General features: G+C 40.2%; 2 protein-coding genes and 1 long non-coding RNA gene across 3 annotated transcripts in view; 2 read left to right on the forward strand and 1 right to left on the reverse strand.

Moving 5' to 3' along the window:
- Positions 1-7,400, reverse strand: part of LOC119086186 — a 31,705-nt gene extending 24,305 nt beyond the window's left edge. Inside the window, exons 1-4 of the long non-coding RNA XR_005089409.1 lie at positions 7,348-7,400; positions 4,381-4,493; positions 4,237-4,276; positions 3,366-3,439 (exon numbers count right to left, since the gene is read on the reverse strand). This is a non-coding gene — a long non-coding RNA (uncharacterized LOC119086186). The remainder of the gene's footprint in view (positions 1-3,365; positions 3,440-4,236; positions 4,277-4,380; positions 4,494-7,347) is intronic.
- Positions 7,401-14,114: 6,714 nt separating this feature from the next.
- On the forward strand, positions 14,115-15,665 carry LOC114706632 (hemoglobin subunit epsilon-Y2). Its single transcript, XM_028889123.2, has 3 exons — positions 14,115-14,276; positions 14,394-14,616; positions 15,412-15,665. Exons 1-3 carry the CDS (start codon positions 14,185-14,187, stop codon positions 15,538-15,540), a joined length of 444 nt encoding a protein of 147 aa, XP_028744956.1. The 5' UTR covers positions 14,115-14,184; the 3' UTR covers positions 15,541-15,665.
- Positions 15,666-17,765: 2,100 nt separating this feature from the next.
- On the forward strand, positions 17,766-19,652 carry LOC114706634 (hemoglobin subunit beta-H0). Its single transcript, XM_028889126.2, has 3 exons — positions 17,766-17,923; positions 18,048-18,270; positions 19,406-19,652. The coding sequence occupies exons 1-3, from the start codon at positions 17,832-17,834 to the stop codon at positions 19,532-19,534; spliced, it is 444 nt and encodes a 147-aa protein (XP_028744959.1). The 5' UTR covers positions 17,766-17,831; the 3' UTR covers positions 19,535-19,652.
- Positions 19,653-20,591: the final 939 nt, after the last annotated feature.

Here is a 20,591-nt window from a genome sequence, read left to right on the forward strand (position 1 = left end):
ATAGACACCCAGCATTGTTTGTTTCTTATAGGTGAGGGTAGCCATGCCATGGGTTTACAGATCATCAACTCTCTTTCCTTCATTACATCCACCAGCCGTGTCAGAATGAGATGGATTTCCCCACCCTTTTGCTAGTCTGAGACCCTCCCACCCACACCAATGGGAGTGAGATCCTGCCAGGCCTCTGATAACACTATCTACAGGACCAGGAGGCCAGGTTCCAGAGCCTTGGCCTTCCAACTACTGACAAGAATTTGCTTATGTGTATATTTAAGTTGTGTATTTATTTTCAAAGAAATAACTAGATCCCCACACAGCCCAGACAGTGCCATGGAAACTACCTTAAAAAATTTTGTTTTGTTTTGTGTGTGTGTTTAATTGCATCCTTCTTTCATAGGGAACAGTTTTAGAGGCAGGAACTTTATGTAAATGCACAGGCCAGCAGGGCAAGAGCTTTCAGTCCTAGCTCAGAATTCCTATGTTAAATTTTTATAATATTAATAATATTAGTCTTTTCTGATCTTTAGTTTTTTTTCTTCTGATATAATGGACAGTAGTAAATTATTCTTAATGGAACTTTTTCCAATATATATTATGTCAATTAAATGTATGAACTCCTTCATTTTCTACATGAGCAAAGTAATGTGGGACCCTCTATTGGCATCCTGTCCAAAGTTTTTTCTAATTTAGTGAAACTCTGTTGTTCAACTAGGCCTACTGAACACTAGATGTGTGGGTGCTTTGTATGGTCAAGGAAGAAGATACCCTCTCCTTTCTATCCTCATGTACCTCAAGGAAAGAACTCCCTGCCACACACGTAGTCATTTCCAATAGGAATTCAATTTTAGGAATTCAAACTCTTCTTTTCACAGAAGTTTTATCCAGAACATTGTAGGTAAGACTGTCATCAGAGCATCTTCAGCACCTCTTGTTAGCTGTGTGGGTCAGTGCCTTCGTCTATTATATGAATGTCTTTCCAGTTGGTTTATTTCTCACTTTATCATTGAATTCTAAGAGTTTATTTTACAATGTTTTGTTAGTTCTTTGAAAGTTTCATACAATGTGTTTTAGTCATAGTCACCCTCCTAACTCTTCTGAGAGCCACAGCCCCATTCATACTCACTCACCTTTTGTTGTTAGAAAAAACCAAGAACAAACAAATAACAATATCAAACTCAAGACCAACTTGTTCTCAAATGTGGGGTCTTCTGCTGGAGCATGGTTGACTTATCAGGGTTTATACTCTTATCGAAAACTCACCATTCATTTCCCAGCAGCTAATAATTGCTGATAGCTCAATGCCTAGTTGTGGGATTATGTGCCCAACTACACTCTTTCAGAGTAAAGTTTTTAAAGTCAATTCTCTCTTTCCACATTGTCAAAGAAGGATCTCCCATGTTCCTGCTGATCTGGGTACTCCAGGCTATTTTGATCCATAAATTTTGAGGGCAGTTCTCTTATCTCTGCATCTCACCATAGAAGTGCTGAGTTTATAGACAAAGCACCACAGCATCCAGCTTTTCACATGGGATCTAGATATTTAACTGAGGTCATCAGTCACTGTGATAAATACTTTTATCTACTGAACCACCTAACTGGCCCTGACAGAACATGTTTTTGATTCTACACTGTATTTTTCCAAAGTTAATATAAAATTATATCATAGTGCTGAAGCATTTTGATTCTCAGCACCCATGCTGGGTAGTTCACAACAACCCGTGACTCCAGATCCAGGGGATCTCACACCATTTACTCAAAGCCAGAAAGACTAGCTTAAGTGGAGAAGGTGTACTGGTTATAGATGATCATGTTCAGTGAACTAATTATCTTCATAAATCTAAAAACTATGGCTTTCTGGTTTGCTGTTATGTGTAGCACTTGTTAAAATGCATCTCTGTATTTAATGTATACATGTTCCAGGATCCAAGGGTTATATTCCAATTGAGTGGGTGACCTAGGATTAAAGTACACACACACACACACACACACACACACACACACACACACACACACACACACACACATTGTCTGGCAAAACCAAAAGTTCAGTTGAAAATTCATGAGCTTTCCTTCACCCCTATGATAGTAAGTTTTTACTCAAGTGTAAAAAGTTCCAGAAGGACTGGTCTTGATGAAGTCCCATATCCATATAGCTAGTAAAAGGCCCATGCCATGACATTTAATCCCAAACTTGATCATATATCTAACAAGAGATATAGGACAAGACACAGAAGAAGACTCTTCCCATACTTTTTGATGAGATATGTCAGATTATTAAATGCATACATTGAATTTAATGGGTAAACAGGGCAAAAGTAGTTCTGAATTAAGTGGAAGCTGTAATTTTTTCTCCATAGTCAGGACTCTAGCAAGTGAGAATTTGGGGCTTTTTGAAGCTTCACCTAAACTCAGAGACCTCACAAAATATGAAGAGTAGAGTCCAGAGCCTATACTAAACATGGTTCCTTTCTGTAAACTAGTTTCCGTCTTGCCCCAGACTTCTGGTGCCCCCCTTTCCTCAGCCTCTCTTGTTACCCTCCACACTTGTTGCACTCCACACAAAAGCTACTTCCCCATGATCTCAGAGCCTTTGTAGTTGGAATGACCATGACAAACATCCTTCTGGCACCTGAGAGCCAGTCCTGACTTGTTTTTAGTTTTCAAGAAATAGTGAGTTTAGGTACCCCCATTAACCCCTTCTTTTGGCCTTGACTTTCCCCCATCTGAGATGGTTCATGTGAGAAACACTTCATTAAGAAAGACTACAGTTGTCTCACTCTAAGCCTCATTTTAATATCTGGAAACAGAAAGAAGAAGTGTAATAAGAATGATCATTTAAGCAAAAATTTTTAAAAAAAAGGATGGAAGATGAATGAGGTTTGTGGGGAATTAGATTAAGAGATGATAAGATCAAATATCACTCATTGAAACCTTTTGTGTTGTATATAGTCCTTGTTAAGTATTCAACTCACTCTATGAATAGATACCAATAATACTTATTTTTGTAAGACAAGATTGAGCTCAGAAGAGTCAGGACATTTTCCTAAGGTCAAATGTCAGAGACAATAAGAGACTCAGATCAGATTAGAGATGCTACTGAGAGATCCTTGTTGCCCTGATGAGGATTCAGTGGATTAGATGAAGCAGAGGAACCTGGTTACAGAAAGGAGGAGAAAACAATGGGAGGTCTACGACTCAAATTTGGGAGCACAGGTCTCCAGGGCACTGGCTACTGAGAACTTTGACTCAGCAAACCTAAGGGCCTCCTAGGGAATTTGAGAGCTGCTCTGGAAGATGTGTCTATCAGAGGTCCCAGACGGGGCAGTGTTGAAGCTAGCTGCCAGCTATCAAGAAGGGTCACATACCTGCTGGCTCAGATAGATGGCCAGTTCTGGTTTTCAGCTTTGGGTGGAGTCTGTGACTCTCAGGAAAGATAGACCTGAACATGAGAGCAGCAGGAGAAAGGGTGAGGAGAAAAAGCATATGACATTTTTTATGTCCTACCACACTAGACTCTTACTATCTCAACTATGTGAAAAAAACTCCTGATTCCTGATTTTATGTTCATCATTTATAAAAGTCAGGTTCACAGTTGTACATATTGGCAGTTATTTGATGATCAAGTGAAATTCACTTTCTGTGGATCAGTGACTAAGAGTTCACCTCAGAACTTTGGTATTCCTCATAACCAGTAGGCCCAAAGCAACAGATAAGTTAGAGAATAGTAAGACCACTCTAAGAATTATAATGCAGCCTCAAAGTTTTATGATTAATTGGTAATGGCTGGAATATTATTAATAAAAAACCATACTCTGTCATATTAGGACCATCCAACCAGGTACTTTGCCTAACTCCACAGACCAAGTCGAAGACCACTGTCAACCATTTTGCAATCCAAGAATACCACTCTAATAAATGAAGATATTATTAAGAAAAGACATGTAAAATTCTTAAGCATGAAAGAGTCTTAGGAACCTGAGCAGGAGTTGAGAAGAACATGGTATGATAAAGAATTGGAAACCTGATTAGAGATACTTGAAGATAAAATATATTCTGACTAAAGGAAAATTAAAAGGATAGTACTCAATTGAAATCTTTTTATACATCAGTTGCCATTGTAATTCTGTGATACTTATATTCTCTGATGCATGTGTAATTAAATCCAGTAATGAGTAGCACCTTTTGAGTACTGAGTTGCTAGAATCCAATTTAAATCATTTTTATTAATTAACTTACGCTAATACTAGCATTCAGAAATGGATTGTTGTCTTCTTCACTGATGAGGAAGGAACAAAAAATAGTGTGAGTAAATTTCTGGAGAGCAGAACTAGTGTTATAATTCAAGCGTACTGATCTGTTATGCTATGTACAGTATATTACCTATTACTAGTGTGTGGTGTTGAGAACCAAAGAGATGATGTCATTGACCCAAGCTTACAGAACTCCCCAAAGTGACACTACAAGACCATTTCTTGTCCTGCTGAAGAATTCTTCTGTAACAACAAAACACAAAGGATTTTGTCTACTGTGAGCTCAAAGAAATAGAAACATGGATTCCTTCTCCCCAATCACCTCTTCTGACTTACTTCATGAAAACTTGGGGTCAGGAGGCCATAAACATACACTACCATTTTGTACTATATACTTTTGTGAAGTAACATTCTCAGCATGATGATTGTAAAATTAAAATAATCAACAGAAAAACATTGAGGATGTTGTATATCTTATAGTATCAAATGTTAGGGAAAGATGTAATTCTTAATGTAAAAATGCTAATGCATCTCATTAGCATGCAAAACTGCCTTCATGTTTGAGAAGCAGTGAAATTACATTTATGACAAAGATCAAGCCAGTCATCCAATAAATCACATCTAACTACAGCAGTCAGGTGAGAAGAGGCTCAACCACCTATGATCTCACACATAATAAATTAACCATTATTTAAAATATTAAATTAAATAAATAACAGGACATTAAATTTAGAAGGAGTGAGGATATAGGGGGTAGATCTTGGAGGGGATAGAGGGCTGAACATGGTCAAAATACACTGTAGGAATTTCTCAAAAATAAATGAAAATATTATCTTAAAAATTACACGTATAAAAATCAGAGTTTATAGCTGGGGACAATCTTGTGAGTTCCTGGGATTTTCCCTAGCTGCACATTTCTCCTCATCCCCTTAATGGTACACTCTGTCAAAATATCTCTTTCATTGTTCTTCCTCCCCATCTTTCCCACAACCCAGCCATCTCAAGTCCTCATGTTCTCACCTCCCATCTTCTCCCTTCTACTTTCTCCTCCCAGTTTACCCAGGAGATCTTAACATTTTCCCCTTCCCGAAGTGATCCATGTGTGTCCCTCTTAGGGTCCTCCTCTTTACCTTGCTTCTCTGGGTTGTGGATTATAGCTTGGTTATCTTTTGCTTTGTGTCTATATTCACTTAGAGTAAGTATGTTTGTCTTTCTAGATCTGGGTTACCTCACTAAGGATGGCTTTTTCTAGTTCCATCCATTTGCCTACACATTCCATGATGACATTATTTTTTTACTGCTGCGTAATACTTCACCGTGTAAATGTATCATGCTTTCTTTATCCATTCTTCGGTTGAAGGGCATCTAGGTTGTTTCCAGGTTCTGGCTATTACAAATAATGCTGTTATGAACATAGCTGAGCAAATGTCCTTGTGGTGTGGTTGAGCATTTTTTGTGTATATGCCCAGAAGTGGTATTGTTGGGTCGTGAGGTAGGTTGATTCTCAATTTTTCTGAGATACCACCATACTGATTTCCAGAGTGGCTGTACAAGATTGCATTCCCACCAGCAGTGGAGGAGTGTTCCCTTTTCTTCCCATCCTCTCCAACATAAGCTGTTATCAGTGTTTTTGATCTTAGCCATTCTGACAGGTGTAAGCAGGTATCTCAGAGTCCTTTTGATTTGCATTTCCCTGATGGCTAAGGATGTTGAACACTTCCTTAAATATCTTTCAGCCATTTGAGATTCTTCTGTAGCCTTCCCCTGCACTCAGATTGGTGTCTATCCTAATCGTCATCATAGAACCTACATCCAGTGACTGGTGGAAGCAGAGGCAGAGACCCACAGCCAAGCACTTGGCCAATATCCTAGAGTTCAGCTGAAGAGAGGGAGGAAGAATTAAAAGAGCAAGGGGGGTTAGGATCATGATGAAAAAAAAAAAAAAACCACAGAAATAGCTGACCCAAGCTATTGGGAGCTCATGGACTCTGGCCTGACAGCTGGGGAGCCTGCATGGGACTATACTAGGCTGTCTGAATGTGAGTGATAGTTGTGTGGCTTGATGTGTTTGGAGGTCCCCTGGAAATGGGACCAGGATTTATCCTGGGTACACGAACTGGCTTTTTATATGCCTTACTCAGCCTTGATGCAGGAGGGAAGGCTAGGTCTGGCCCCAACTTGGTATGCCAGTTTGTATTGACTACTCAAGGGAGGCCTTACCCCCTATGAGGAGGGGACTGGTAGGGGAGGTGGAGAGGAATAGGAGAAGGGGAGTGAGGGGGAACAGGGGTTGGTATGTAAAAGGAGAGAAAATTTTTTGAATTTTTTTAATTCATTTTACATAACAACCACAGATCCCCCCTCATCCCTCCTTCTAGTCCCCATCCCCTGACTCCCCCCTCCTGACTTATCCCTGATCCCCTCCTTCAACAGGGTAAGTTCTTTCATGGGGGACAGCTAAGCCTGGTACATTCAGTTGAGGCAGGACCAAGCCCCTTCCTGCTGTATCAAGGGTGAGCAAGGTGTCCGACCATAGGTAACAGGATCAAGAAAGCCAGCTGATGCACCAGGGATAGATTCTAATCACATTGCCAGGGGCCCCTCAAACAGACCCACATACACAACTGTCTCGTGTATGCAGAGGGTCTAGTCCGGTCCCATGCAGATCCCACAGCTGTTGGTCTAAAGTTCGTGAGTTCCTTTGAGCTTGGTTCAATTGTCTCTGTAGATTTCCCCATCGTGATCTTGATCCCCTTTGCTCATATAATCCCTCCTCCCTCTCTTTGACTGGACTCCTGGAGCTTGGCCTGGTGCTTTGTTGTGGATCTCTGAATCCACTTCCATCTTTTACTGGATGAAGGCTCTATGATGACAGTTAGGGTATTTACTAATCTGATTACCAGGATACCACTTATTCCTCAAACATTGATATTAATATCAGCACACTACAGGTATTACACAAACACTTGCTGAATGCCTATTAGGCTTTCTACAAATTCACAACCCTCTATGTCCTTCAGGCCCCATCTCTGATTTAAATAAACTCCAGTTTTCCATTCCTTCATATTTTGTCTCTAGGTCTTAATTGCTGCATTACCATAGTCCAAGCACAGAGAAGGTTAGCTGGGCCCCAGCTGACTCAGTTCTCACCCCCACCCACCCACTCTTTGGGTGTGTTTGGCCTTCTGAGCTAGCATCTGGCCTGAGCACAGTAGTGCTGAGTCATGCTGAGTAATGCTGAGGCTTGGGGTGTGTGGCCAGATGTTTTCAGCCTTGAGTGATGAGTGCTATCTGGGTCTCCAGCAGGAAGTCCACTGGGATGATGGCAAGAAAAGAAGTTTGCTACCTGATGAAAACATTGTATCCACCAGCACCATGAAGAAAAAGGGACCCTGCAACACTGTGTGACATATCTTAGAGTATTTTATTTTCTGGTTAAAAATAATTCTCATTGTTCTCATTAGATGTCATAGCATAAATAGTTCTTTTGAATCTGGTGCTTATTCTTCAGTCTCATACCTAGAAGCAACAGAATGACACATTTTTAGTGTACACACATACACGAGTTTTGTTCATAAGATAGTCAATAGTTAATCAAATGCTATTAGAATAGTTGGGGGTCATTGGACCTGTACTAGGTAGTTCCTGGACAAGTTCTCATGTACCCTGTATTCTAGGACAGAAGCTTAGTTTAGGTATTATAGATACTAATAATGAGTATTATAGATATTTCTTGAGTGGAATTCTACCATTCTCACACCATTTTGAACACATAGGAAGTACTCCTCAGGGGTGTAAGGATACAATGCACATTTGAAGGGAGAAAAGGGAGCATGTAGTTCTCCTTTGTTAATATACAGGCCACAGCTTCTGTACCAAAGGCTGCTACTGCACAGATGTATTTTCTCTGATTATTCTGACATCAGAGAGTTTTCTCTCCTCAAAGAAATGTGAACTTCTTCTAGTTAAAAAGCCATGGCTTCTAAGTCACTGGTCACCACCTGAGATGGATATTGCCTGATATTGTTTTGACTGAAGATCTGCTATGCCCACAAGTTGCAAAGATGGCTTCTAATTTCTTTAATTACCCATTCAATAGAACTGCCAAGGCAGTTCTAAGGTCATGATTGTGATGACCACAGGCATGGCTGGAGGTCAGCACAGAGTTACTGCTTTCAGCCTCAGAATCTTTGTACTGATACATACTCCCACTTAGAAATTGATGTGCATTAGTGTACATACATGGCAGGCATCCTGTAGCTGTGCCATTGAGACCAACATCTCAGGTGTGGCTTTTATTCATTTCCTCAGGTAAAGGAGAACCATGGTCTGGAGAAACCATGTAAAGTCCAAGGCATCTCTAGGAAAGCCAACAGGAAACCTTTTTTTTTTCTATGGTTTTCCTCTGGGCTAGTTCCTTATTTATTAACTTTTAAATTATATATATGAATTTAATAAAATTACAGTTAAAAGTCTCAGGCACCGGGGTCATTTTAGCTCCTTCATAACACTTTGAGTCCCTCTTTTGATCATTTGGGTTTTTTTTGTTTGTTTTATTTTCTAAAAAAAAATTACATCTCAGTGTAATTTTGAGAATGCAATTCATTTTGTGGCTCTGTGGGCTTTCTAAGCTATATAGCCATGATAGCCTTGAAAATTTTGATAATAGCCACATATTTGTAGCTATATGAATATACTTGTGAATGTATAACACTAAACATATTTATCAGGCTTCCCCAAGCCAGATCCTCAAACACTACTCCATATCTCATTCCTCTTATCTAATCATGAAGGAACAATGGTGGGACATAGAAGGCAGGAGACTGAACACTGCCACTCACCATCTCAGGGAAGCTCCAACCTTGACTCAGCTCTGTGCATCTCTAGTCCTTATCTGTCCCCACAGTCTCTGACCCCACCCAGCTGTCACCATTCCATGTCCCAGAAGAAGAGAAACAGCAGTTCTTTTTACTTCTACTAAAATAAAATAAAAGAAAGACCCAAGTCCCTAGACAGATGAACAAGAATAAAAGGAAAGAAGGACAAAGAGAAAAAAAGGAGGAGATGGAGGGAAGGAAATAGGTCTAGTGAGAAACCACAACACAGGCTTGAGGCTGAGGTGTAGGGAAATACTTTCTCAGCACCTTGGTCTAGGACTCTGAAAAAGGCAAACTTCTCCCCTTCAGATACCCCAGACTTAATAAACTGGAGGCTGAGATGACTTACATTCAGAATAATTCTTCTGAGCTATGAATTTTGGAGCAAGAACAGTCATTAAATATTGCCAACTTCAGGGACAACAAGCACAGGGTTGTGTCTCACAATACCCACTGCTAAGGGATGGGGTTTTGGCCTTTGTCAGGGTGGTTGTCATTTAATCTCTGCTTCCTTGGCCAATCCTCACACCTTTATGTTTTTCCAGACAGATGTGCGTTTGCAATTCAGGAATTACCCCAAGCTATAACTTTCATATAGGATACTACAAATGCTGAAGAGGCATGCTTAGGCAAGATACAATATTTTTCCTTTTTTAGGGTACAGATGGACCCTAAGCACACTGTGGGGCCATTTCCAGCAGATCTAGCTAGACATAGAATAGACATAACCTCTGTATGTAAGAATAGCTTTTGAATTGGTGAATATCCTAACTGTCAACATAGAGCCTTTATCCAGTAATTGACAAAAGCAGATGCAGAGATCCAACACCAGGCTAAGCTCCAGGAGTCCAATCAAAGAGAGAGAAGAGCGATTCTATGAGCAAGGGACAACAAGATCATGATGAGAAAACCTACAGAGACAACCCAAACCATGCTAGTGGGAACTCATGAACTTGAGACCAACAGCTATGGAGCCTCCATGGGACTGGACTAGGCCCTCTGCATAAGCAAAAACAGTTGTGTAGCTTGATCTACTTAAGGGGTCCCCTGGCAGTAGGATCATGATCCATCCCAGGTGCAGTCCACTACCTATGGTGGGACACCTTGCACAGACTTGATGCAGGGGAACAAGCTTGGACCTGCTTCAACTGAATGTACCAGGCTCTTCTGACTCCCCATGGGAGGCCTTACCTTGTTGGAGGAGGGAATGGGGGTTGGGTTGTAGGGGGAAGACTGGGGGCGGGATGAGGGAAGAGAGTGGGATCTGTGGTTGGCATATAAAATGAATAAACTTTTTTTTTTTTGGTTTTTCAAGACAGGGTTTCTTTGTGTTGCTTTGCACCTTTCCTAGATCTCGCTCTGTAGACCAGGCTGGCCTCAAACTCACAAAGATCCACTTGCCTCTGCCTCCCGAGTGCTGGAATTAAAGGTGTGAGCCACCACATCCCGGCTGCGAATAAAACATTTTTAAATAAAAACATGAATAAATAAAAAAAGAAAATGCTCCAAAAGGTAGGGGGGAGAAAGAATAGCATTTGAGCTAACTTTATTTAGAAATTATTCAAGAATTTAGTGTATGTCTAAGAGGGGCTACATTTGAATAAAGTTTACCAGTTATTAATTGACTTAATTGACTGGTTACAAACAATGAATCTGGCCATTCCCTAAGGCAGTGGTACTAACTGAAGGGGAAAATTGAAAACAAAAAGCACATACCCTAGTAAGAGTGTATGTCTTTTTGACTATGTCAAAGTGTTTTGACAGGCTGATCTTGGTTTATAGAATACATATGGTGAGATTATTCAACACAAAAAAGACAAGAGTTCTCCAGAGTTTTAATCCTGAAAACAGACAACTTTACAACTTTATTTACTCAAGGACTCAAGTTAAGAAACAAATAAGCAATTAAACAACAACAATAAAAGCATGCTAAAGAAACCAAGAAAACAAAGTGACAGTTTGGAAGAAAATGGGGGCGTTCATGACTTTTCTAGGTTACCAGGTTCAAGTCTAAACTTCCAGTTCCATAGCTGAAGGAAACAGAGACAAACTGGCTGGCTGTGGTTTTCTATTTTCTCTTCCTAGTAAAAACTTCTCTGCATAATTAAAAGCCATACACATCTCTGCCTGGTTCACTCAGTGTAACCCTAGAGGTCAGTCAAGCAGGTGTCTATGCTCTGAACTGAAAATGGAGGGGAGTCACTCTAAGAATGAGACACAGCTTTGCCTATAATTCACCTGTGAAACAGATGAGGCTGGTGCTTTAAGGGTATCTGACATGGTCCATGGCTTGTTCCTTATTTTCTGTGGTGACTAAGGAAAGTTTAGAGGCTTTCTGCAGGGATGCCACCTTGATGCTGTTAGACTGTAAGTCACTCCTGGCTAATGCAACACTTAATAGAATTATTCTACCCCATTAATTGCTGTTATAGGGATATGAATGTAGACATGCAGTGGAAGCAAATTAAATGACTGTTTCTTTCAGTAAGAATTGCAAACTACTTTTTCCTGTTCAGAAGCTTCACTAATAATTTTTCTACTCTAAAACTATATATGGCGAAGAACAACTATAGAGAATGTTTTTCTTGGATAACACTGAAAACATGCACTGAAGGGGCTATTTTACTACAAACAATACATTTTTCAATTTCCCATACTAATAGTATATAAAATAAGCACAATATTTGATTCTTTCTTTTAAAAAATTATGGGCAGCCCTTAGGAGTGAATCTAGTCTCTGGGTTTTGTACATGCTAAGCAAACACTGTATTGTTTGAACTTCTCAGACTTGGGTTTTGAGACAAGGATCTTGCTGTGTAACTCAGTCTGGCATAGAGCTGTTTTTTTCTTTTTTGTCTATTTAGTATTATCCTTGAATAATGAAGCATCTTTCTCAACCTAGAATTTTTATTTTCATAGGTTGTCTATTCTAGGCAGGGAAATCTCAAATTGGGACCACAGAACATAATTGTTACATATATCCTTACCATTAATCTTTATGAAGTGGATATTATGGTCACTATGGATCTACAATTGAATCTTACATGCTCATGAGAAAGTACATGCAATATTACACCAAAGGTAGCTATTTCAATGTGTGTATGGTAACTACATTGATATTCTTGGCAATCTTATGTATATAATTTTATGCACACCATTTTTGTAGTTACCAGTCTGTCAGATCAGTCTATGTCATGAAAAGATAAGTTTACATCCATTGGTTAGAATCTGTACCCAAAAGATAATGTAGGGTAAAAACTGAGAGTTGAGTATGGATTCAATGATTTGTAATAATGCCAATTTAGGAAGAGTTTAAATTAGATAGCAGCTTCTGCAATCATAGGAGAAAGGAAAAAAAGAAGTATTCTCACATGTCAGAAATTGTTGTGGTATATACATAAGGAATCATCATAAAGGCCAAGACAAGTCATCAAAGGTTATAGAGAAAAGCCCCTGGATAAACCTGGAACATGAAGACTTGAGACACAGAAGCCACATTGCTGAATGAAAAATAGAACTAGCTAGGTGGTTGTGGAACACACCTTTAATCCCAGCACTTGGGAGGCAGAGCCTGGTAGATCTCTGTGTGTTCGAAGCCATCTTGGTCTACAGAGCAAGATCCAGGACAGGCAACAAAACAACATGGAGAAACCTGTCTTGAAAAAAAAAAACAGAGAAGAGAAAAGAAAAATAGAACTAAACTAAACAAAACAAAATCTACTGGAAGAGAAACTCTTCGGGCTATTAGGAGCATAGGGAGCAATAGAGGAGATAAAGAATGGAATGCATGCAGAATGGCCAGAGGCAGAGACTTGGAAGGAAGGCAATGGAATACTAGAGTAAGGCAATGTAGGAGAATTTTTCTGTAGATAGGAAAGCTAAATTGTACACAATCTGCATCCTTCCTCCCTCAGTCATTAATTCTCTCACCTTACAGTTATATCACCTTTGTGGCTTTGTTCCCTCATTTAAATAAAAGGTGGGTAATGATAATTATATTACCAGATGCAGATTAAATAGAATGGTGTAGAGACTATGCTTCATGAACATGGATGCAATTAAACACATCCAACATATAACAGCTAACAAGCAATCCCAAGACATGAGTAGAAATCAAGGGCACTAACGATCAGAACCTTTGGCTATAACAAAGACTGAATATTCCCAAATGTTTCTCAAGGCCAATGATGTGTCAATTAACTCATTCCTCAGTTGGGTCACAAGGCCTACTTTAAAGTAATTTTAGTTCCATCTTACAGATGAGAAATGTCTATATGAAAATAAGCAAGAAAAGAGCCCAGAGCAGAATTCCCAAAGGAGCCAAGGTCCACAGAGTGTTGGTCAGAGGACTCTTGAAGCACAGAAGGTGAATTTGCATCCCTCTTCTCTATGGTGTTACTCCCTGGTGTATTTTGGAATTGAGTCTTTGTTCCCATTGTCAGTCCTTTGCTACTGTATTCATCTGATAGATGCAACCATATAGGATTCTTATCCACTTGGGACAACACATATCTAGAAGATGTAATTTTAATCCACATCTCCCAAGAGAAGAACTAGATGTAAATCTGTGTCCACAGCACAAACTCCTTTTTTCTTGAGTTTGTTCTTATCATTGTAACCATTCTTTGCCAAAGGTTAAAGTTACTTTAGACTTAAAGTTTTTCCTATAGTGGGTTAAGCTCCTCTCTCTGTGCATTTGTTGGAAAATGTGATGAGAGAGATGAGTGTTATCTTAGAAGTTTACATGTGAAGGGAGGAGAATGAAAAGACAATAAGTTAAAAAAAAGTTTTTGTTGAAGGAGGAGCCAAAAAGAAAGAATGGCCCCATATCTAAAATGTATTATCATAAACTCAGTGTACAGTTACTGCTGACCCTCCCATGACCTGGCTCCACCCATGAGGACCACAGGTCAGGCTGACCAATAGCTTCAAAGAATCGTGCAGAACGAAGGGCTAGAACATAGTCCGTGAAGAATAAAAGGCCATCACTTTTAGCAGCAGCATGTATCTGCTTCTGGCACTCCTGTGATCAGCAGCAAGCTCCTAGACCTGACATCATGGTGAACTTCACTGCTGAGGAAAAGGGTCTCGTCAATGGCCTGTGGAGTAAGGTGAATGTGGAAGATATTGGTGGTGAAGCCTTGGGAAGGTAAGAATTGGTTGTTGATTCATCTGGGAGGAGGGTGAATAGTACTTTGGACAATTAGCCAGGAAAGTCAAGAATTCTGAGGATCCCCGATTTTCACTTTCTTCTCATATTTCATAGGCTTCTTGTTGTGTACCCATGGACCCAGAGATTCTTTGACAGCTTCGGAAACTTGTCCTCTGCCTCTGCCATAATGGGCAACCCAAGGGTCAAAGCCCATGGCAAGAAGGTACTGACTTCTCTTGGAGATGCCATTAAGAACCTAGACAACCTCAAGTCTGCCTTGGCTAAGCTCAGTGAGCTGCACTGTGACAAGCTACATGTGGATCCTGAGAACTTCAAGGTGAGTTCAGGGCAAGCTCACAAATTTATTTTGCATTTGTTTTGGTGACAAAAATGGAAGCTGAGTATATGAGTGGTGGTGATGCCAACACAGATATCAAAATTCAATGGTCTAGGCAGGAAAACAGTGAATCGCTGTAAAAAACCTAAATTAGTTTACAGGCAGTTGGAAAATTTTGTCATGATAGAATTTTGTTGTACTTATCATGGAGAGTTATGGAAAAGAACTGCAGATCTGTGCAAAAAGAAATGGAATCTGGAGAGGAAAAACAGCTTAACTTCTGTAGGTCCTAATGATTGATGTTGAAGAAAAGATTTGGGATACATTTAAAAGATGGAATTTTTCTTTATGAAAGATGGAATCTTTCTCATTAAAGATGTTAATTTTTAATCAACATTATTAAAATGTGTTAAATTCCCAAGTGAATATCATGACAAGTGGAGACTTGTTCCTACATTGATGGTAGTTTTAAAACTCCCCCAAGAGCACTTGTAGGACAGAAATTCTGTATTTACAGATATTAGACAATTAGTGAATGGGAAAAGTAACAAGAAAGGCAAATAAATATAATGGGAAGAGGAGAAAGTGTGAGAATTCAGACAGAGCAGTGGTGAGTGGGAAGATAGAGATACAATAGAAAATTGAACCTATGCTCATCAGAGATGACTAAATTGGGAGTTTGATGCTGAATGTGGTAGTGTATAGGCTCAAAACATTTCTTTGCTTTTCATGCATATTCTTTTCTGAACCTGTATTTAACACATCAATCTGTTTGTCTTATCTTTTCTCAAACAGCTCTTGGGCAATGTGTTGGTGATTGTTTTGGCTGGTCACTTCGGCAAGGAATTCACGCCTGAGATGCAGGCTGCCTGGCAGAAGGTGGTGGCTGGGGTGGCCAACGCTCTGTCCCACAAGTACCACTGAGCCCTCTACCTGTCCAGCAATCCTGTGTGTCCCCTACTACATCTTTCTGCACATGAGAAATGGACTGATCCTTGAGAACACAGATTGTTTAATAAAGATCATTCATCCCAGTAATCAAAAAGTCATTTTTGTCTTGTCCATTTTTTACTTCAGTGCTAAAGAAAAATGTTTGATGGGTTTGTGGGAGAGGGGAATACAAGAAGACACCCGAGTTTCTCTGAAAACTGGAAGGACTCAAGAGAGGAGAGTAGATGCCATTGAAGGCTTCTACTGGCCCAGGGAGAGCCTATAGCTGGGAAAGAATTCTCAAAGAGGAGAAGGAATGGTGTGTGGAACATATAGAATCTTACTGTAGAGGGTGAAGAAAAGGATAAGTATCTAATGGCAGGTTGTGACATATCCCATTTCGATTAAGAAAAAGCTTTAGAGATCCAAGATCTAAGATAGGATTATTATTTTAAATTATTTAATGTACTTTTTTTTCCTAAAAGGATTTATTGGATAATCAATTAGTATGCTCTTCCCTGAGGAAGACTATTTCCCCAGCTCTCAGCATTCTTTAGTTGCCTGTAATTCTTTGTGTGTGGTTGAAATCTCATTGACTTTCTCCTATTGATGTTAGTGTGTCCCACAAGAAACTCCTTGATCCTCTGGCTCTTACAATCTTTTGTTCCTCTTTTGCAGTGTTCCATGAGCCTTAGGTGTGGGAGTGTTTTGTAAATGTATTCACTGGAACTGGGTTCCACAACTCTGCATTTTGATTGGTGGTGGATTTCTGTAGTGCTCTCCATCTATTGTAAAGAGAAGCTCCCTGAATGAGGGGTGAAGATTACACTTACATATACATGTATGCAATAACAATTAAAGACAAAAGAAGACATAAATTTGAAAGAGAGAAAGGAAGGTATATAGAAGAGTTTGGATAGAGGAAAGAGAAGTGAGATATGTTGTAACCATATCACAATTTCCAAAATGGTTTTTAAAAAGATTTATTATTTTAAGTTTATGAGTCTGTGTGTATGTCCTCAGAATTTGTGTTTGTGTGTGTGTAAAAGGAGGTGCTCCTGGGAGCCAGAACTATTGTTATCCACTAGAACTGGGTTCCAGGTGGTAATTTGGCTATGTTGGTAGATCTGTATATATTATTATCCTCTCACAAATGTCTTATGTTAAAGATAACATAGTTGGTTCTCTCTAAGACTGTATGTTCTCTACTGACACATCAATACAAATTCCTTATACCACTATATAGGAAGAGCAAAAAACTATGAAAGCTGTAGCAGGAAGGCACTCTTAGGGATGAAGTTCCTAATGTGGGATTCTGTCCTAGCAAAGGCAGTGCATGTGGACTGTTACTAGATAGAAATATCCCGATACGTCAGAGTTATTTTGTGAACACACAAAAAGTGAAGACAGAGCCTGGTTGAACAACCTGAAAGGTCAATCACTCAGCATTCTCAGTACTCAACCTGCCATGAAAACAGAGAAGGCTGAACCCACAACCTGCATCACCAGGCAGCTACACTCTTCCAGTGGGAATGCCAACTGCATGGTGACTACACAGTCCACTCACAGGGTGGAAAAGGCTGTCATCTACACACAGCAGATTGCTCTACTTCAAAGTGAAATGGAGGCAAATGTAGAGACATGCTCTACTACACCACAGTAATTTATTCCTACTCAGAAACAGAACTGCTTTCCCAAGGCTGTGGGAACTAGGGAGACCATGGGCTAAACCTATAGAAAATGCATCCGATGGTCGATGGTCTGCATACCACTTCTTTATCATGCATAGCTTCTGAATAAGGGGCATATTTCTGCCACTCAGGTGCTGGTTCCCAGGCCTAAAGAGAGCCTCGTACTCTCTGAGGCTTTCCCATGTTTGCCCATGTTTTAGCTTTAATCTACTGGCCCCTGTAAGGCTAGAGACAGAAAGGACAGAGTGTGAAAGATACCCTTGCAAATCTTCTGTTGGGAGGAGAAGGGACTGAAGAAAAGGAAGGAAGGAAAGAAAGAGAGAAAATACTATGAAAACTTCCCCAGGAGGGTCTCCTCCCATGAGGGAAGGGGCCTACTTGACACTATCTTAGTGGGAATGCTATCTACACCTTACTCCACTGGACCCCACCCCTGTCTTGCCCAGCCTCTCTTGACCAATAGCCTCAGAGTCCTGGGGAGGGGGGAAGGGGTGCAAGGTCCAGGGTGAAGAATAAAAGGACGGACCTTCAGCCTCTTGAACACACTTGCTTCTACACACCTGAGATCATCTCCAAGCCTCTAGACCTGACACCATGGTTCACTTCACAGCTGAGGAGAAGGCAGCTATCACAAGCATATGGGATAAAGTGGACGTGGAAAAAATTGGAGGAGAAACCCTGGGAAGGTAGGATCTGAGGCCAGGGCAGGGGAGAAATAGAGGGGAAATTGTGCATGGCAGAAATATATAGGTTTCCTTTAGGGGTTTGTGACACATTCTGACTTTTAACTGCTTATGCCCTGTGTCTTAGGCTCTTGATTGTCTACCCATGGACTCAGAGATTCTTTGACAAATTTGGAAACCTCTCTTCTGCCCCGGCCATCATGGGTAACCCTAGAATCAGAGCCCATGGCAAGAAAGTGCTGACATCCCTAGGCTTAGCGGTTAAGAACATGGACAACCTCAAGGAGGTTTTTGCTCATCTGAGTGAGCTGCACTGTGACAAACTTCATGTGGATCCTGAGAACTTCAAGGTCAGTTTGGAACATGCTCATCTGCTCAATTTAAGTATGACATGGGCAGGGGAATTAATGCTAAGTGCATGATTGGTTCCTAGTGCTTATGCTTATTTCCAGGAACCTATTCCTTATATTGAGTTGCCTTGTCCAGCCTTAATACAAGGGCAGGAGCTTAGTCCTACCTCAACTTGATATGCCATGCTTTGTTAATACCCATGGGAGGCCTGCCCCTTTCTGAATAGAAACAGAGAGGTGCGCAATGGGAAGAGGGAGGTGGATCAAGGGAATGGGAGGAGAGGAAGGACGAGAAACTGTGGTCCAGATGTAAAAGAAATGAAGAAATTTAATTAATCATAAAAAGAGTATGACTGGTTATGCTGGCCCAGATCTCAAAATATGTAAGACCAAATCTAGTGTTAATGAATTGCTAGAAATGTTTCATATAAATCTGCAAACATTCAACAAAGTTTTTTAGACAGACATGTGGTGTCTCAGTATGTAACTCAGTTGGTGGAATGCTTTTCCAGGGTATAGAAAGTCTGAGACTCGATGCCTACCAAAGGACAAAAAGGAGCAAACTTCTGGAGTTGGTTACAAATCCCCCCTACCTTTTTTCCTTAAAAGGAATTAGCACCTGTGTGGAAGTAGAAATAGTATTTGAAATTGAAATTTTGTTTTAGAGAAGGAGAAATACATTATTTATGTGTATTCTAAATGATTGACACTTCAGGAAAGATATGAGAGAAAAGTAGACAGATTTTTTTTATTGCTTTTGATGAACTTTCAAAAAAGCATTACAGTCCTAATGAGCAAAAGCATAAGAAGTATCCACCTTCTTCATTAGTGAAGACTTAAACTCTAGTAAACGTGCTGTTGCACCAAAATCCTGCATTTATTGAATCCAGGCCATTGGTGAATAAGAAAAGGAGAAAGCAACATAAAAATGGTGGACTGTGGAAACAGAAGGGAGCAGGGGAGCAAGGAGGGCATGTGAACAGTGAAACTGAACCAACCTCCTCATTAGAATGGATAGATAATTGGGGACTGGAGTCCTCAGGGAATATAACTTAAAAATATTATTTATTTCCTGCAAATTCTTTTCTGTATCTTTTCTCACTTTTGTGTATCTTTTTTGTGTTTCTTCTCACAGCTCCTGGGTAACATGCTGGTGATTGTTCTTTCTTCTCACTTTGGCAAGGAATTCACCGCAGAGGTGCAGGCTGCCTGGCAGAAGTTGGTGGCTGGTGTGGCCAATGCTCTGTCCCACAAGTACCACTGAACCCCCTTTCTTGATGAGTGGCACTGCTGTGTGCCTCTCAGGCTCATCTTACACAAGACCACCTTGTTGGAATTTGAAACTTGAGCTTCTGCTTAATAAAGTCCATTCTCTTCAGTAACCCGAGAGTCATGCTTTGTTGTGTATGTTTCTTACTTTTGTGTTAAAGAAAGAAGGTTGATGGGTGCATGGTAGTCAAGAGGCACCACAGGACACCAGAGTTTCTTTGAAAACTGTATCGGGACTCAGAAGAGGAAGGTAGATGTTATGGGACTTTTCTAGGGTGTCAAGGAGGATGAAGAGTTGAGAAGAATTCTCATGTAGGAAAGCAAAGGGTTAATTAACTGGAGAATGAATTGTGCTGACAGTTGCTAAAACTTAGTGCAGAGGGTGAAGAAAAGCATGGCAAGTGATGACCTGCAGGTTGTGATATGTGTCTTTTCATTAAGATAAAGCTTTAGACAGATCTAATGTCTAAGCTGAGATAATTAATGCACTCAGATTTTTTATTTTTAAGAAATGATTTACTTTATTTTTAATCATGTGTCTCTGTGTCTGTCACTCTTTGGTTTTGTGCATGTGAGTGCAAGAGTCTATGGCAGTTAGAAGCTCAGGTCCCACTGGAACTGGAGTTACAGGTGGTTGTGATTGCCTGTCATGAGTGCTAGGAACTGAACTCAGTTCCTCTGAGAGTGTATGTACTCTTAAACACTGAGCCATCATCTCACTTTATCAGGTGTCCTCTGAAGCTGATTGCAAGAAAACGGACAAATTGATAGAGAGCAGTGACCATTTAAGACAATGTTTCAGTGAAACCACCATAGCAGGCTTGCGTTTTGAAGGAATTCATTGTCTCAATGGTGAATCAAAGCTAGGAGACACAGTTCACTGTAATTTTCTGTAGGGCTGTAATGAGCAATGAGATGGTGATAGAGAAAGGACAGAAGTAGAACCTTGCCAGGTCAAGTGGGGACGATGAAGATTTCATACATGGGAAGTCTACATGAATGCTAAAACTTTCTGTAATCTAAAGCCAGTGAACTAGGTCTTAATGATTTAT

This window comes from Peromyscus leucopus, chromosome 1 (assembly GCF_004664715.2).
Source record: "Peromyscus leucopus breed LL Stock chromosome 1, UCI_PerLeu_2.1, whole genome shotgun sequence".
NCBI classification, from domain to species: Eukaryota; Metazoa; Chordata; class Mammalia; order Rodentia; family Cricetidae; genus Peromyscus; species Peromyscus leucopus.

Coding starts and splice junctions, on each gene's coding strand:
- LOC114706632 (XM_028889123.2), top strand. CDS start 14,185: ATGGTGAACTTCACTGCTGAGGAAAAGGGTCTCGTCAATGGCCTGTGG. Junction 14,277..14,393: donor GGTGGTGAAGCCTTGGGAAG/GTAAGAATTGGT, acceptor CATATTTCATAG/GCTTCTTGTTGTGTACCCAT. Junction 14,617..15,411: donor TGGATCCTGAGAACTTCAAG/GTGAGTTCAGGG, acceptor TTTCTCAAACAG/CTCTTGGGCAATGTGTTGGT.
- LOC114706634 (XM_028889126.2), top strand. CDS start 17,832: ATGGTTCACTTCACAGCTGAGGAGAAGGCAGCTATCACAAGCATATGG. Junction 17,924..18,047: donor GGAGGAGAAACCCTGGGAAG/GTAGGATCTGAG, acceptor CCTGTGTCTTAG/GCTCTTGATTGTCTACCCAT. Junction 18,271..19,405: donor TGGATCCTGAGAACTTCAAG/GTCAGTTTGGAA, acceptor TTCTTCTCACAG/CTCCTGGGTAACATGCTGGT.